The sequence below is a fragment of the Sminthopsis crassicaudata genome, chromosome 1 (genome assembly GCF_048593235.1).
Source record: "Sminthopsis crassicaudata isolate SCR6 chromosome 1, ASM4859323v1, whole genome shotgun sequence".
Classification (NCBI taxonomy): domain Eukaryota; kingdom Metazoa; phylum Chordata; class Mammalia; order Dasyuromorphia; family Dasyuridae; genus Sminthopsis; species Sminthopsis crassicaudata.
In genome coordinates, this window is record NC_133617.1 from 699807864 (window position 1) to 699823755 (window position 15892).

Consider the following 15892-nt stretch of genomic DNA (forward strand, 5'->3'; position numbering starts at 1 on the left):
TTCCCCAAGATAATAAAGATAGCTAGTACCAAAACCAGAACTATGGCTCAGTTCTCTTAGTGCTTAGCTTAAATAAAAGCCATACGGCACCTACTTAAAAACCAACCTATTCATCAGTAATCTCTGACTCATGCCCAGTATATGAATGTCAGTAAGTCCTACCTGAGTCTCTTAATGCAGTGATCCAGGTTATCTGTGACTTCCATCAGCCAGCCTTGCTGGTGACGTTTCAAGAGTGCAGCTTTATCAACCTACAACAGATGAATAATCATTTCTGTTAAGATTAGTCCTACCTTGTGTCACCCTGTATTCCGAGTTTGAATGTAAAGCATCCTTTTTTGACCTAGAATCATGGAATTTGGGATAGTAGGGGATCTTAGAAATCATTTTGTTCAAACTCATTCATTCTTTCATTTGTTTGTCTATTTATTTACTTGCTTATTGACTGATTGATTTTGAGATTGGGCCTTTCTATCTTGTCCTTTCTGAAAATTCAATGGCCACCTTCAAACCCAATCCCAGTGCTAATTGTATTGAATCTTTAAGCCATTCAATTTTTCTGACCTGGGTTGGTTGGACCCTTCTTAGGCAGCCTGTTGGCTCTCCAGTCTCAGGAACTCAACATTTCAGTATTCTGGAGTTAGTGCATACTTTAGCCCTACTGAACCCTGCAAATCCAAGCAATCCAGAAGCCTCAGCCTCCTCCCAGTAAAAGAGGTTACTGTGAATTACTAGTACCTGACTAGGATTCTCATTTTAAACTGGAAAGTGGAGTTCAAAAAGCCTTGTCTAAGATCACACATCCAGTGAGAGTCAGGGATGAAGAGGTAGCACTAGTAGCTAGGCCCGGGGTCCTTCCTACTTCATTTTGTCACCTAAAGGGTCCGTAGGAGCCTGAATCAGATGTTTCCCTTAATTATTTGCTCATGAAAAATAAGATATAAAATCTGAGACTGACAGAAAGAAAGAGATAAACAAGCTAAATTTCATTGCTAAAGGAAAAAAACCATTAAAAACATTTTTTGGCCTCAGAACTAGGATTTGGAGCTTAAATTTGGCTAATTGTTTTAAATCTCCATTTTCCTTTGTTTTGTATAGATTAGACTCAACATTATACTCCTTGATGCTGCAGTTAAAAAGTATGAGTAGCTAAACAAAGTATAGGAGACCTTTTTTCCCATTCATGTCACAGATATAATTAGAATAAGGTATGTAACGGGGGGAGGGGAGGAAATCAGCAAAACTCAATTCTTCCATAAAAAGCAACATAATTTGATACATCAGTTGGTGTGAGTTGTTGAGGGGATTTCTTATAGAGAAGTATAGAATGTTCCAATCATTTAGATACTTAAATTCAGAACAGTCATATAGAACTTCAGTCAATAAATATAGACCTATATGTAAACATATACATCTATCTAAGTGTCTATACACTTGTTTACACACATGTCCATACATAAACAATCAATACATATGTATATCTGTGTATGGATATAAGATACAGATGTAGATACATATATATATATATATATATACACACACAGAGAGAAAGATGCAGATACAGATCTATCTATCTATATCTATATATCTATATCTATATATATGTGTATATATATATGTATATATATAGAGAGAGAGAAAGAGAGAGAGAGAGTGAGAGAGAGAGAGAGAGTGAGAAAGAGAGAGAGAGAGAGAGAGAGAGAGAGAGAGAGAGAGAGAGAGAGAGAGAGAGAGAGAGAGAAAGATATATAGCTATAGATAGATAGATAAATAAATACAGCCCAGGGCATAGATATAGATATATATGTAGATAGATAGATGAAGATACATATATAGATACAAATAGAGACACTGATAAACAGATAAAAATGTAGATGCCAAAATACATATATATATATAGATAGATAGATAGATAGATAGATAGATAGATAGATACAGACACAGATATAGACACAAATGCAAATATGTATTCAGATACAGATAATAATATATAGCTATAGATACAGATATATACACACAAAATAGCATGAAAAGAGAATGATAAAAATGAATGTGTAATATATGGTTCAGATTTTAGCTATGAAAGAGGCCAGAGATATCTAGATTACATAGAAGCTTCAACCTAACAGATGCTGATAAATTAATAGCTACAGATGTATGTATGTGTATGTGTGTATACATATATATATATATATATATATATATATATATATATATATATATATATATATATATATATATATATATATATATACAGAGAGAGAGAGAGAGAGAGAGAGAGGTACATATATAGATATAGACATAGATACAGACACTGATAAACAGATACAGATAAAAATGTAGATGCAGATATATAAATAGATACAGACACAAATATAGACACAAATGCAAATAGGTAGATTCAGATATAGATACTAATATACAGTTACAGATACAACTATATACACACAAATAGTGATTTCAATGCATGAGGAGAGAATGATAAAAAATAAATATGTAATATATGGTTCAGATTTTAGCTATAAAAGAAGCCAGAAATATCTAGATTATATAGAAACCTCACCCTCTCAGATTATTCACTGAAGAAAAATCAGAAGATGCAAGACTTGGCCATCATTGAATCTGATAGATCACAGCATTTAGAGCTAGAAAGAACCTTTAAAATCTCCCAGTCCTCTTCTCTCACTTTACAGATAGGACACTATGACCAAGAGAGGGAAGGGATCTGCCAAAGATCCCCCAGATAGAAGAGCTGCTGAGCAAGGGCTTAATTCCAACTCTTCTTAGCCCAGTTTCCTGATCTTGCCAGCTGTCCTATGACTTTAAAACCTTAGAGTATTCTTTTCACAATAAGCAGAAAATTGTTGGTCTCTTGGCATTCTTTCTGTAGGGTGGACAAAACCTGTCCAGAAGACTCTGTCTTTTCTCTCGCTAGTAGCAATTAGAAAACCAGAGGTCTCACTCATATAGCACTTTACAGTTTGTGGAACATTTTCCATATGAAAACCCCATTGAAGGTGCAGATGCTAGCCCATTTCAAAGAGGGAAAAATTAAAGTCAGACAAGGAAGTGACTTGCTCACAGTGGCATGATTAGTTAGAAGGGAAACTCGGATTTGAATGCCTTCACTTTCTCTCCCTTAGGATCAGTTTTCCCCTCTGTAAGACATTGGGTTGGACGGGCTTGGAGGAACCCTCTAGCTTTATAGCTATGGTCCTGTGCTCCTGAGCCCAGGTCAAGACTGGGGACGCACCTCAGCTATCACCCCCACACAGCCAGCAATGACAGAAGCCTTGGCTTGGGCACCACTCATTCCTCCAAGACCAGAGGTCACGAAAACCTTCCCACTTAAGTCTTCCACTCCCAAGTAGCGCCGGCCAGCATTGAGCACTGTCAGCTGCAGAGAGATCACGAGAAAACTTTTGTTAGTTCAAAAGTCTTAAACTTAGGGTATAATTCAGCTAGGGAATGAGATAGGGGTGTCCCAGAGGACTGCCTACCCCGGGCACACGCTTATTAGGATAAAGGGCATCCATAGCCCAGAGAGCTCTGTCTCCCTAAGGGCTTTGGATTTTCCAACCCCCAGGAAAAAGCAGAAGAGGAAGGGAAAGGGTTAGAGAGGAGGAGCTCTCAGTCAAAAAAGATGTAAGGGTGACCCTGGGTGGGATGGAAGGTGCTCCTCAGATTTCAGAGATTGTCGCCCTAGAAATGATATAGGAGGGAAGCATGCATTTCTATGTCCTTTGAGATTGAGCCCATGTTGCTGTCTGTTGGAGGATTTGGCTTTCTGAAGAATTTTTACTATTTCTGGACTCTCAGTTAAGTCATAGAATTTATTTTCCTGGATGGCAAATACCTCCAGGAGTCCCTTACCACAGTGCCATGCACTATTCCCTGGGGTCCAATGTAGCAGTAGCTTCCTGCTGTCATCTGCCCGTACCTGTCCATAAGAAAGAAGACAAAATGAACTTAGTCAAAACATTTAGTCTCTAGGTTTCCTTATCTCCAAATGGAGATAGTGGAAAATGTTCACATTGACATAGCACTTTATCATTTATAAAGCACTTTTTTTCGCAACAGATCAGTGAAGGAGATTATTCTCTGTTGGAACTTTCCAAACTTCAGGACTTTTGCCTCCTGGGAATATTGTAAGTCCTGCCTCCAAGGATTTTTGGGAGATTCAAGTAAGATTGTGTATGAAAAGTACTTTTTTGCTTAATTGTTTGGGGTTCTTTTTAACTGAAATGATTATACAGATATGAGCAGCTGGGTTGCATAATGGATAAAACATTGGGCTCCTCAGCAACCTGAATTCAAATATGACCTCAGACATTAAATAGCTGTGTGATCTGGGTAAATTATTTAACCCTGTTTCTCTCAGTTTTCTCATCTGTAAAATGAGCTGTGAAAGGAAATGCAAAACCACTCCTGTATCTTTGCCAAGAAAATTCCAAAATAAGGTCACAAAAAGTTGAAACAACTGAAATGACTTGACAATAACATATGGATGCATCCACAAACTTTGTAGATATTTAAAATGTGCATGTTAACTTTGACAAGGATGTAAACAATCTAGTTTGTTTCTATGATTCCTTTTGACCTTTTTGGTGTGTTTATTAGTGTTGTTACCATTATCATTGCTTTTATTTATATAGTTTCAGTCAGTGTGTGTATCATTCTCTTGAGGCTCTCCTTCCCTTAACTGTTCATATCATAGAAGCCCACAATTATCTCTCACTATGCAAGCCCACAATTATTTCACCCTCCTGTAAACTCCTACACTTAGAATAACAATAATAGCTGAAGCTCGCAAAGCTTTTGAAAGCCCTTGCAAAATGCTTTATTTACATTTTCCAATTTGGCTCTTATCCAATTGTATATACATTCTCTAATTTGAGCCAGGGATTGCAGGATTCTTTTTATCTCCATTTTATAGATGAAGAAATTGAGGATTGGACAGGTTATGTGATCTGCCCTTGGCCACCCTGCTAGTGTCTGAAAAAGGACTCAATAACAAGTCCAGCATTATTTCTCTTATGCCATAGTTTGGTACTGAGATGTAGATATCCCCAATTTACAGATGAGAAAACTGAGGATCATAGTGGTTAACTGATTTTCAATGGTCACAAGTTCAATACCATCTCTATTTCATCTTGAAAATGTGGTGATTAGATTTAGGAGGAGGATGTTAGAGGAAGAAGTAGTATTGCTAGGATAGGTAGTGAAAATATTTCCCCATTTTATTTATTCCACTTCTCCATTTATTGTACAAGAAACTTGGGATCATGGGACCACAGCATTGTGGATTGAGCACAGGATCTACAAGTCATGAGTTCAAATATGACTTCATCTATTTTATTTGTAATCCTGGGCAAGTCATTTAACTTGTTTGCCTCTGTTTCCTCATCTGTAAAATGAGCTAGAGAAGGAAATGGTAAAGCACATCTCTGCCAGATGTGACTGAAAATTTACTGAATAAAAAATGAGCAGGGTTTGTATCTAATTTCTGATTCCAGAGGCAGTCTCCATTCCCTAAAAGGATATATTACACAACAATTTACACATAGAGTCTTGTTCACTAATTATTTCATATTTATTTATACATTTCCCCATACCAATTATAAACTTCCTGTGGACAAAGATAGGCTCCAACTTACACCTCTTTAATGTCTTATGGATTTAGAAGGTTTTAGGGACAGAGTTAGTGTTCAGGTCAAGACCATGAATAAGATAACTCCCAACTTATGAAGTTGGTTGCCTTTTAAAAAATGTTGACTTACTTAGGGCAGCTAGGTGGCGCAATGAATAGAGCACTAGCCCTGAATTCAGGAGGACCCAAGTTCAAATCTGATCTCAGACACTTAACACTTCCTAGCTGTGTGATTCTGGGCAAGTCACTTAACCCCAGCCTCATGGGGGGAAAAATGTTGACTTACATTGTTACTCCCATTGCAAAGAGTTTCTCATATTCCATTCTGGAAGAATAATTGGGAATTACCTGAAAAAAGTACCATCAGAAGGTGTCACATACAGAGATGCCTTGGTGCATTGTGCTGATTTCCCCTTCCCTCCATGTCAGAAAAGACATTTTTCCCCACCAAACTCATAAAGCAAGCAAGAAAGGAAATTGAATGAATGGTTTGTAAAAAGCACATGATCTCTTACCCAGGTGATTTTTCAGTGACTTTCTACAATGTCAAGTGACTATTTATATGTTTATCACTGGAGACACAGAAGAAAATAGCTAATGTCCCAAACTTACTAGGCACCAAGGACAATGGTTAGCTGAATGGGCAGTCAGAATGGATGTAAATAAAGTTATAGGTCTATCCAGGGCTGTACTGATAACTATTTGACAATCATCTCTCCCAGAAAAAGTGTAAATATGACAAACTTTTATGCTTATTTTCACTGCCAACATTTTCTCAATTCTGGAAATTAACAAAGCAATAAATCAAGCCCTGATTTCCAGTGATTTCCAAGGTAAATGCCTAGCCTGAAAATTTAACAGTCCAGTACTAACTGACTCCAACTAACTCCTGATTTGATCCCTATGTAGATCAATTAACTTGTGATCCCTTTACTCCAACTATAGATTTTCAAGTTATATAGACATGCTCTTGGTCACAGAGTGTGAATAATTCAGTATGACCCAGCTCCAATGCTAGTGATATAATTTAGATTGTGTTGAGAGGGATATGATTGGGAGAGTCGAGAGTACCATCTTCCTAAGTGGAAGACAGTTCATTCTATTCTTTAAAGTTGCCTACCATTCCATTGGTGATTACAAGTCGTGGTGCGCTGGGGCTGCTGGGGAAGAGGCCCAAGGGATGGCCACTATACATGACCAAGGTCTGCTCCTCTGTCATCTCAGCCAAATAGGACATGACCAGTCTGAACTAAAAAAAAACAGAGAAAGATGGAAATGGTTACTTGGATGTATACCTTATCTCTAGATTCAAAGGGATCTTAGATTTTCTAGTCTGGCTTTTTCATTTTATAGATCAAAAAAGTAAAGTCCAGGGAGGGGATGACTTGCTCACAATCCCATAGTTAATATTGGCAAAAAGTATGACTAGAACTCAGGACTGCTGACTTGTAGCCTAAGACTCCTTTAATTACATTCCTAGGGGCTATATCAGAAGCTCTCTTTGCTCTAAGGGATTCCCTCCAAATGAGAGGTCCCAAAGCTCTATCCTACAATACAAATTAATATGTTTATTCCTAAATACAAATAGGATTGACACCATTAGAAGGACTCCCTTGTGACTGTGTTTACTTTGGGTCTCTATCTGATCTTCATTCATATCAGGCCTGAAGGCTATAAGGAAGAACCAAAGATTTTCCACTCCCTCCACTGCAAAATGGCAATATCCTTGTGCTACTCAGATCTTTGAAGAAGGGATGCTTCCTGATCTCCTCTTCCCATCTTTGAAGTGGATAGTGAAAACTGGGTATAACCTGAGTCTAAACTCAACTTTGATAGTTTCCATAGCTCGAAGAAGCTCCCAATCCTGACTTGGCCAATGAGACTGAGCCTTATCCAAGAAAATTGGGAGATAGGATGAAAAGTACAAGCCTGGAGCTTGGGATATTGGGGAAGAACATAAAACCAATTTTCTTCAGCCTCATGAGACCCACCAGTCTCAACTCATCCTCTTCCACTTATTTTCTCCATTCCTACTGTAGCTCTCAACACAGATCCACTTTCTTTCACGAGAGATCCATGAAACCCCATACTGCTCAGAGGCTAGCCTCCAATTTATCAAAATAATAAAAGCTCTTTGGAGTCAGAGGAGACTTTCCAATATCCTTAGGAAACAGGGATTTCAAGTCAAATTTGATGGCAAACTCCTTTTTATCTAGAGGCAATATGAAGTGAATCTCAAGCCTTTAACCACATGGTGAAATGCACTATACCTGAGCCCAATTGCTGAAGACTTGACCATTCCCTCCATAAGTCACGAGCTCCTGGGGAAACTGGAGAATAAAGATGAGATCAGAGACAGGATGATCTTTGCATTGCTGGACCTAATTTTGTTACCACTTTGGAAAGAGAGCATAATGAAGTACCCTGGAGGATATGATGACTTTATTGAGTTCAAATATCCTAGAAAGGACCATAGAGGCCATTAAATCTCATAATTTTTCTTTGCTTTCAAAGACTAGCCTGTCATCATACTTTTTTCTTCTTCAAAAACTTGTATTGGAATATAAAATTCACAGTTTGGATTTCAAGTTCTCCATAACCTGTCCCTTTCCTATCTTTCTAGTTTTCTTATGCCTTACACCCAACTCTTCCCCCATTCCCAGTCCCTTGCTTGAACAAAACATCTCCCAATGCTAGCAGTTTTGCTAGCTGTCCCCCATGCCTGAAATTCTCTCTCTCCTCATTTCCATCTCTGACCTCTTTCAAGTTTCAGGTAAAATTTCACCTTCCTCAAAAAGTCTTTCCAAATCCCCTTAACGTCAATGTCTTCTCTATGTAATGATCTCCAATTTATTATATGTATACACACACACACACACACACACACACACACACATATATAGTTTGTAAATAAGTTTTTTAATATATCTTCCCCTATTAGATCTTTACATAAATAGGGATTCTTTCTATCTTTTTAGTAGTATTGTTTAATAAATGTTTGTTTATTTGACTTGACAGCTACAGGATTCAATCTATTCTCCCTAGATTGACATTCAAGGACCTTCATACTCTGGCCTTAACCTGCCAATTCAAAAGGATGTTCCACTAATCCTAACACAAATCCTCTGCCCAGTTAAGATGGTCTTCTCAATGTTTCATGAACATGAAATGCTCGTTTTTGCCTGTGACATCCTACCTATTTTGAATTTCCCTGTTCAGATTGTTCAGAAGAGTTAGGGCTGGAAAGGGCTTTAAATGTCATCAGTTCCAGCTAGAAGAAAACTTGGGCCTAGAATAGCCTCTAGTAGAGAGCCTGGGGTTGGACAGTAAATGTCTTAGTCAGGGTTCACAACCAAGCCTTTTGACTCCAAAGCCAGTAATCTTTCCACTACAACATTCTGTCTCCCAATGCACTTCTAGTATCCTCCATGACATTCTTTTCCTCCCTCCGAGTGTTAACGAGTAACAAAAAGTAAGCTGTCTTCTCCTCAATCCTTGATATCATCCTAAAACAGCATCCTTTCCTCTCCTAGGACTTTCTTTATTTTCATATTAATTCTTGGCAACCAATTGAATTTAGTTGTTTGAACTCTGGGCTTCAGAAATAGTTCAAGACTTGCCTTGATTCTCATGTGAGGAAATGGGAGTAAGAGGTACTTTCCATGACCACTCATACATGACCAAGGGTCATGGTGGTAGATTACCTGGGCTACAGAAGGGTCCAAGTTGTTCATAATCATGTGCATTATCGCTGCTGCTGATTTAGTCTTACAAGGGTAGTTCTGAATCGGGTAGGCCCTGAAAGACACAGATATACTCAGTATGATAGCAGGAAAGAGAAAAAGTGGTACAAGTATTGGAAAACAATTGCTGTATTGAGGCAAATGTGAGAAAAAGTCACTTCCACCATCTTATATGTGTAAGCCTTGAGCTGAGATCAAAGATCCCTGTTAGAAGAAACACAAGATTTCAGAGATACGTTTTCCTTTTTCTGACATTACAAAATGCCTTCTTGGTAACAAATTACTATCCCTTGATCAAGTAATCAGGTCCAAATCAGTAGTCAATTTGAGCACACTCTTTTGAAGCTTCTACTAATTTAAAAAGCATTCCATTTTGTATATTTAACCACCATGTCATTAAATAGAGGCAGGCATAGGGTAGTGGATAGAGAGGGAGCATATTTTTAGGATGAGTAAATGTTGATTTCTATTGTTGTTACTGCTACTAATTCCTCAGTGGGGATTATAACGGGGAATTAAGGACATTCAGGAGGGAGGGGAGACACAGGAAAGGACAGTTGGAAACAACTTTCCCCAGTTTTTGCTCTGACCTCTCCCTTCTCAAAGCCTCCATGATTGGAACAAATTTCCCCTCCACACCTTTCTTTCCTTGTGGAAACCTCTCCCTCCATTATATTGCTCACTGTCTCAATGAATGAGTGATGGGCTGGAGAGAAAGAGAGAATTTGGAATTCAAAAATTTTAAATGAATTTTAAAAGAAAGAAACCTATTATTTTCCTGATACTATCTTGATTTCTAAGCTGAAAATGGTCTATCTTTTCTCAAATTCTTCGAAGCACTTATTGTGAATTCCTTAGCCCTTATTACATTCTAGATTCAATTGGAGTTGTTTCTACGTAAATTGCACCTACCCTCCCATAGATTCTTTGTTTCTTAAAGGCAGCAACCATGTCATATTTCATTTCTATATTCCTAGGGCCTAACTTAGTACCTTGCCCAGGGTAAGCTCCTAATAAATGTTTGGTAAACTGAATTTAAAGAACAATGATTTTACATTTTCATCCCTATTCACCTCCTGCCCAATTGAGACATAGATTGAAGGATATGAAAAAGGGTCTGAATTTATGACATAAACCATTTTCTCTCTCCTTTAAGAATAATAGCATAAGTCATACCATCTCCTGGATTTGAGTGCTTGCTCTGCCACAAAGATATTATGGGATGGGTCAATTCATTTAACTTAGTGAAGGGCTCCTAGCTTCCTGGAGGCAATGGAAGCATTGTGACTAGAACATGTTAAAAATCACTGGACTAGATGACCCCTTCTAGCTCCAAATCTATGATCCTTGTCTACTGAATTAGGAGGTTACAGATATCTCTAAAGGTTCTTCTATTTTAAATAGTACCTATGATTTCTCTCCCTACCCCACCTCTACCAGAGGTTCATCAAATATTTGATTGAAATCCCATAAGGGTAACCTACCTCTTTTTTCCCAGAAAAGTAGAAAGAGGGGATGAAATATAAAAAAGATTTGAACTAATGGAGATTGTCTAATGTCTTGGCTTTTTTTTCTATTTATCCAACATGATTTATCTTGGCAGTCCCTAACATTGCTCAGGATCTCCAGCTCTTTCTTCCCCACCTCCTGCAATATGGTCACATAGATACTCACCTCATCTCAATATCTGGACAGAATCTATACATGTAGATATGTCCATATAGCTTTAGCTCCTGGGCAAATTCTGGAGCCAGAATCTTGTGGACTTCAGGGGGGAAGTACCGCAGAGCATTCTTCAAAGCCAACTATGAGACAGAAGAGGAGAGGAGATGAGTTATTAAGCAAGGACAGGTTCACATGTGTAAATATGTCCAAGTGAAAACAAGTTGATTCTTATGAAAGGACCGTAATAATATAGGCGAAATAGCTATGTGATTGCCTTTCCTCTCTGGGTCTTAAGCTCCTTCTCTCTAAAGAGGAGATAATAACTTCTGTCCTATCTACTTCACAAGGTTTCTGTAAGGCTCAAATAAGTTAAGTTGTAAGAAAGTGCTTCATAAACTAGCAAATGATGTCTCAAAGTGTCATCATTTGTACAGACTAATTAGTATAACTCAATTCCTCCCCATCTCTGTGAGGAGGTTATTATTAGATTTCAGTCAAATGTCCAGATTTCTTTCAGTCTCCTGTTACTTCTCTCCCCATTAGCATCCCTGTAGTTATAAATGTTACTGATATTCTGTAAAAACAAAAACAAAAACCCAAATGTACAGAACTCATATATCTCAATGAAAACTGATCTTCAATTTCAAAGTTCATTGTTATTCCTTTGAACATTGATTCAGATGATTCTACGTTTATTCAAAATATTTGTACTGACCTTCAGAGCCTTTTTTCTATCAATGTTATAGTTTTGTACTTATAGGAAGTCATCCTTGGTCAGATGAAGGAACTGAGAAATGAAGCCTGGAGAAGAGAAGACAATTGGGGCCACCATAGTTGCCTTCAAGTTTTTGAAGGACTGCCATTGGTTAAAGGGATTAGATTTGTTCTAATTTGTTCCCAGAGTGCAGGAAAAACAACAGTTGGAAATCACAAAGAAATAGATTTAGGCTTGATATCACAAAGAACTTCCTAACATTTAGTTGTCTAAAAGTAGAATGGCTCAGGATTGTTAGAGGTTCCCCTTTATTGCAGGTCTTCAATCAGAAATAATGAATAATGAACTGAATAATCAGTTGTGGGCCAGTAATAAAGGAGACTCTTTTCCAGATATAGCTTGGTCTAAATGGCTATTGAGACCTCTTCTAACAAAAAAGTCTATGATTTCATGGTAAACAGAAAGAATACTGTCTCTGACATTAGAGATTTTGCTTTCAAATCCTGCCTCTAAAGCATAGTGTGATTTTGGACTAGTCACCTAATCTCACTGGGCATATTTCCCCTGTTGTAAAATGAGAAGGTTGGACCAGATGCCTTGAAAGTCCCTTTTAATTCCATATCTGTGACTCCATGAATTTGGTTTATAGAGCTAGATTTGACTTTGGAGGATTCTAGTACAACCTACAATATTTAGAGTTGGAAGGACTTTAACAATCATCTATTTTAACCAACATTTTGTTGAGGAGAAAATTGCAAGTTGGGAGAGGATCCCTTTTGGAGAGAAATAGACTAAAAGTGAAAGGTTTTGCTTGATCATGCTTTACAATGGAGAGCTTTTTGAAGGATTGGGATAGATTTCAGAGGGGTAAAAGTAAAGATGTAAAAAGGAAAAAAAAGGGATGTCAATGAAGCATTTTAAATTATGTAGAATATAGTAGAAGGAAGGTAGAAGGGGTCATAGAAACACAGGGCAGTATTTATATTACTGTGATAAAATTAATATATACCTAAAAAGAAACAATTTATATATGATATTGTTTTCATATGCCATCTCTTTTTCTATTCTTTTTTTGTATATGAAAATATTTGTGTTTGTCAAGTTAATTTTTTAAGGGGAAAAAAACAGAGGGGAGAAAAGAAAGAAGCCAGTAGAAATAACTAGGAGAGTTATGAAAAAGAGAATGAATACTGAAGTCAAAACTCTATGGAGACAGGAGGATGAAAGGTACAGGGAGGGATTGGTCTTGGCAAGTAGTCTTCAATAACTCCTCCTCTAAGATGGGAAGAATTACTGAGAAGTTTGGAGGCACAGAGTAAGGGAGGAGGCTGGATTGTTTGCTGTGAGATCAAAGTGAAAGGGGGCAATAAGAGGAAGAGGACAAAAATTCAGGCTTAGTCACTCTGGAGGATGACACAGTAAGTGAAGAATAAAAGGGTTATTGAGCGCCAGTGAGGGACTAGTTGAGGCTAAAGAGCATACCATTTATAAAGAACAAAGTCACCCATTGGTGAGATCCAAGGTGAGACCCTGTATCAGTCTGTGGTCAAAGTAGAAATATATCCAGAATCAACATTTAAAAAAAATTTTTTAAAGTATTTTTACATTAGGATAGAGAGCAAACAATAAAATTTAATTTAAAAAAATTAAAAGAGGCTAGAGAGTTTCTTTGCTGTGTTAAATGGAGTCCAAATATAGTGGTTAGGAAAATGGTAATGCTTCATTTGGAAGAAAATTTCTCTCTTCCTCACTATCTCTCCAATGAGGAGGACTCCATCAAGGATCCAGTGACAGCGCTTCTTTGATGCTTTCTGTGACTCATCTGGGACTCAGTGTCTGAACACAGAGTTTAGTTATGGTTTGTTTTCAACTTTTTCATATGGAAAACAAGAGTTTGCAGCTTCATACACAGGAAGTACCTTTTCCTGTTTTCCTGGAAGATCTAAATAGAGGGCTGGGCACACAGTTGGTGCCAAATACAAGTTTCATGGCCTGATTTAATTGAAAAGACAGAAAGACTTCAGTTCTAATCCAGGGTCTTAATGAAGAACTATTGGACTGGCGCTCGGTCAAGAGAGTTATGTAAGAGCACAGATCATTAACCCTAACCCTTGACATCCGTATGGAGAAATTGAGAAAATACTTGTGTGTGTGTGTGTGTGTGTGTGTGTGTGTGTGTGTGTGTGTGTGTGTGTTGGGGGAGGAAGCTGCATTTTTCTCCAGTTCCAAATGTCTCTTCTCAGAGATCTCTGTAATAGACAAATATTTGGAGATTTTCTTCCTAATGAGACAGAGCATATCCTGTAGTGATGATAAGAACGATAATCTCTTAAAGTATTTTCTGGAGTATCGAACGTCACAACTGTCTTGTAAGAGGTAGCTTAATAACCATATTAAAGATGTAAAAACTGAGGCATAGAAACATTTAATACCTTGCTCAAGATCACCGGGGAAGAGAAAAGACTGATTTCACTACTTAAGAAATCTCTTTACCAAAGGTGTCATCTGCTCTGAAATTTTTACTTTCCTAGGATACTCAGCTGTTTTCTGCAATTTATGAACTTGTAAATGACTAGTATGTTAAAGGTATCAAGAAAACTTGGGTTCAGATGCTTACCAGCAGTGTGACCTTGGGCAAGGTCAATCAGCCCCTTTCAGCCTCAGTTTCCTCATCTGTAAAAATGAGGATAATAATAGTGTCTACTTCACAGGGTTGGTATGAAGATCAAAAGAAATAAGCTATTTAAAGTACTTTGCAAACCTTAAGGCATCATGCAAATAAATGCAAGTGCAATTCTTGTCATTTATTTATTTTTGTTTTGGCTTATTATTATTATTATTATTATTATTATTATTATAGTTCTTTGCCTAGGGTCACTCAACTACTGTGTCAAAAGCAGGACATGAGCAAAGTATTCTTCCATGACACATGTTAAAGTGATCAATTAGATCCTTCCATAGTCTGGAATCAGGCTCACTATAGCACATGTACGAACCTCTCCTGTGGGGTTATATTTTGTTGACTTGCAGATAAGAGCTCACATTTCTTCATTAAAACCCCTGTGAAGTCTAGTTAGTTTTCTTTTTATTATATTACAGGGAAAAAAGAGTTCTTTCAAAGAGATGGCCATTCCCATAAGGAAAAGGGAGAAACTCTTTGGAGGCCAAGAGAATCCCCAAGACTACAATTACAAGAAGATAGGAGGCCCAAAGCTTCTTACCTGTTTTTCCTGTGGACTGAGGTTGGGGGTTCTCACAGGGGCATGGGGTATCCCCTCCCTTCGTCCTTTGTTCTCTGGCAGGGGGTGTAGGGGAAGCCCCTTGCACAGCTCCCTCAGGTTAGACATTCTTGCAGATACAGAGATGGGCAGCTCCTGGAGGAGGGCTGTAATCAAGCCTGGCAAAGGGAAAGACTGACAAGTTCAGGAATCGTGAGTTCTAACCTCTTAGCACCAATGTGACCTTGGTCACCCACCTCCTCTCCTGGCTAACACCATTGGCTATCTGGCTTCCCCTGAAAGTGAATCATTCACAGCTGTCATTTGGCCCTGGTTGGGGGTTGGTGATAGATAGGAGAGCTTTCCCAGTTTTGACACTTTTTGATATTGATCTTGCTCGATTGTTTGAGGAGAAACGTCCTATTAACTTGCCATTTCATTATAATTTGAGTGAGGTTTGGGATTCCAAAGTACAGCACAAGGAGGGACAGCGATCTCCATTAGGGGCGGCTTACATTGCCAGGCACATGGGGCAGGACAGGGGGAATACTCTCTGGGTCTGGCTTAGTTCTGGAGGTAGAATCTCCATTTTATGGGTGCTATCTCTCAATACTGCTTTCCATGTCTAAACAAAGGGTGAGAAAATCTTTTGTGATCCTGCTGATCTCTAGGAGGAGCAGATAAGTACCAATATATATAATGTTCATCATAGGACGACCCAAAGTCCATAGGGAAGCTTTTGCTCAGATGCTTGGTCCATAGACTCCAAAAGGCATAATTCAGGAGAGGTAATGGCCTCCCCAGGGTACAATATTCACGTGGGCACTAGTAAGGGCACTGGAGACTGCTTATTGGACAACCTCCATTACAATGGTCCCAGTAGATTCTGCTAACTTGTGGC

The 15892-nt window shown here is 38.1% G+C and overlaps 1 protein-coding gene across 1 annotated transcript in view; it reads right to left on the bottom strand.

The window, feature by feature from the left end:
* UROC1 (urocanate hydratase 1) overlaps positions 1 to 15221 on the bottom strand; it is a 48714-nt gene extending 33493 nt beyond the window's left edge. The window contains exons 1-9 of the mRNA XM_074283810.1: positions 14995 to 15221; positions 11068 to 11198; positions 9355 to 9448; positions 7921 to 7980; positions 6771 to 6899; positions 5937 to 5998; positions 3874 to 3940; positions 3254 to 3397; positions 163 to 251 (exon numbers count right to left, since the gene is read on the bottom strand). Of these exons, the coding sequence (XP_074139911.1) occupies positions 163 to 251; positions 3254 to 3397; positions 3874 to 3940; positions 5937 to 5998; positions 6771 to 6899; positions 7921 to 7980; positions 9355 to 9448; positions 11068 to 11198; positions 14995 to 15120 (902 nt within the window). The 5' untranslated portion in view covers positions 15121 to 15221. The remainder of the gene's footprint in view (positions 1 to 162; positions 252 to 3253; positions 3398 to 3873; positions 3941 to 5936; positions 5999 to 6770; positions 6900 to 7920; positions 7981 to 9354; positions 9449 to 11067; positions 11199 to 14994) is intronic.
* Positions 15222 to 15892: the final 671 nt, after the last annotated feature.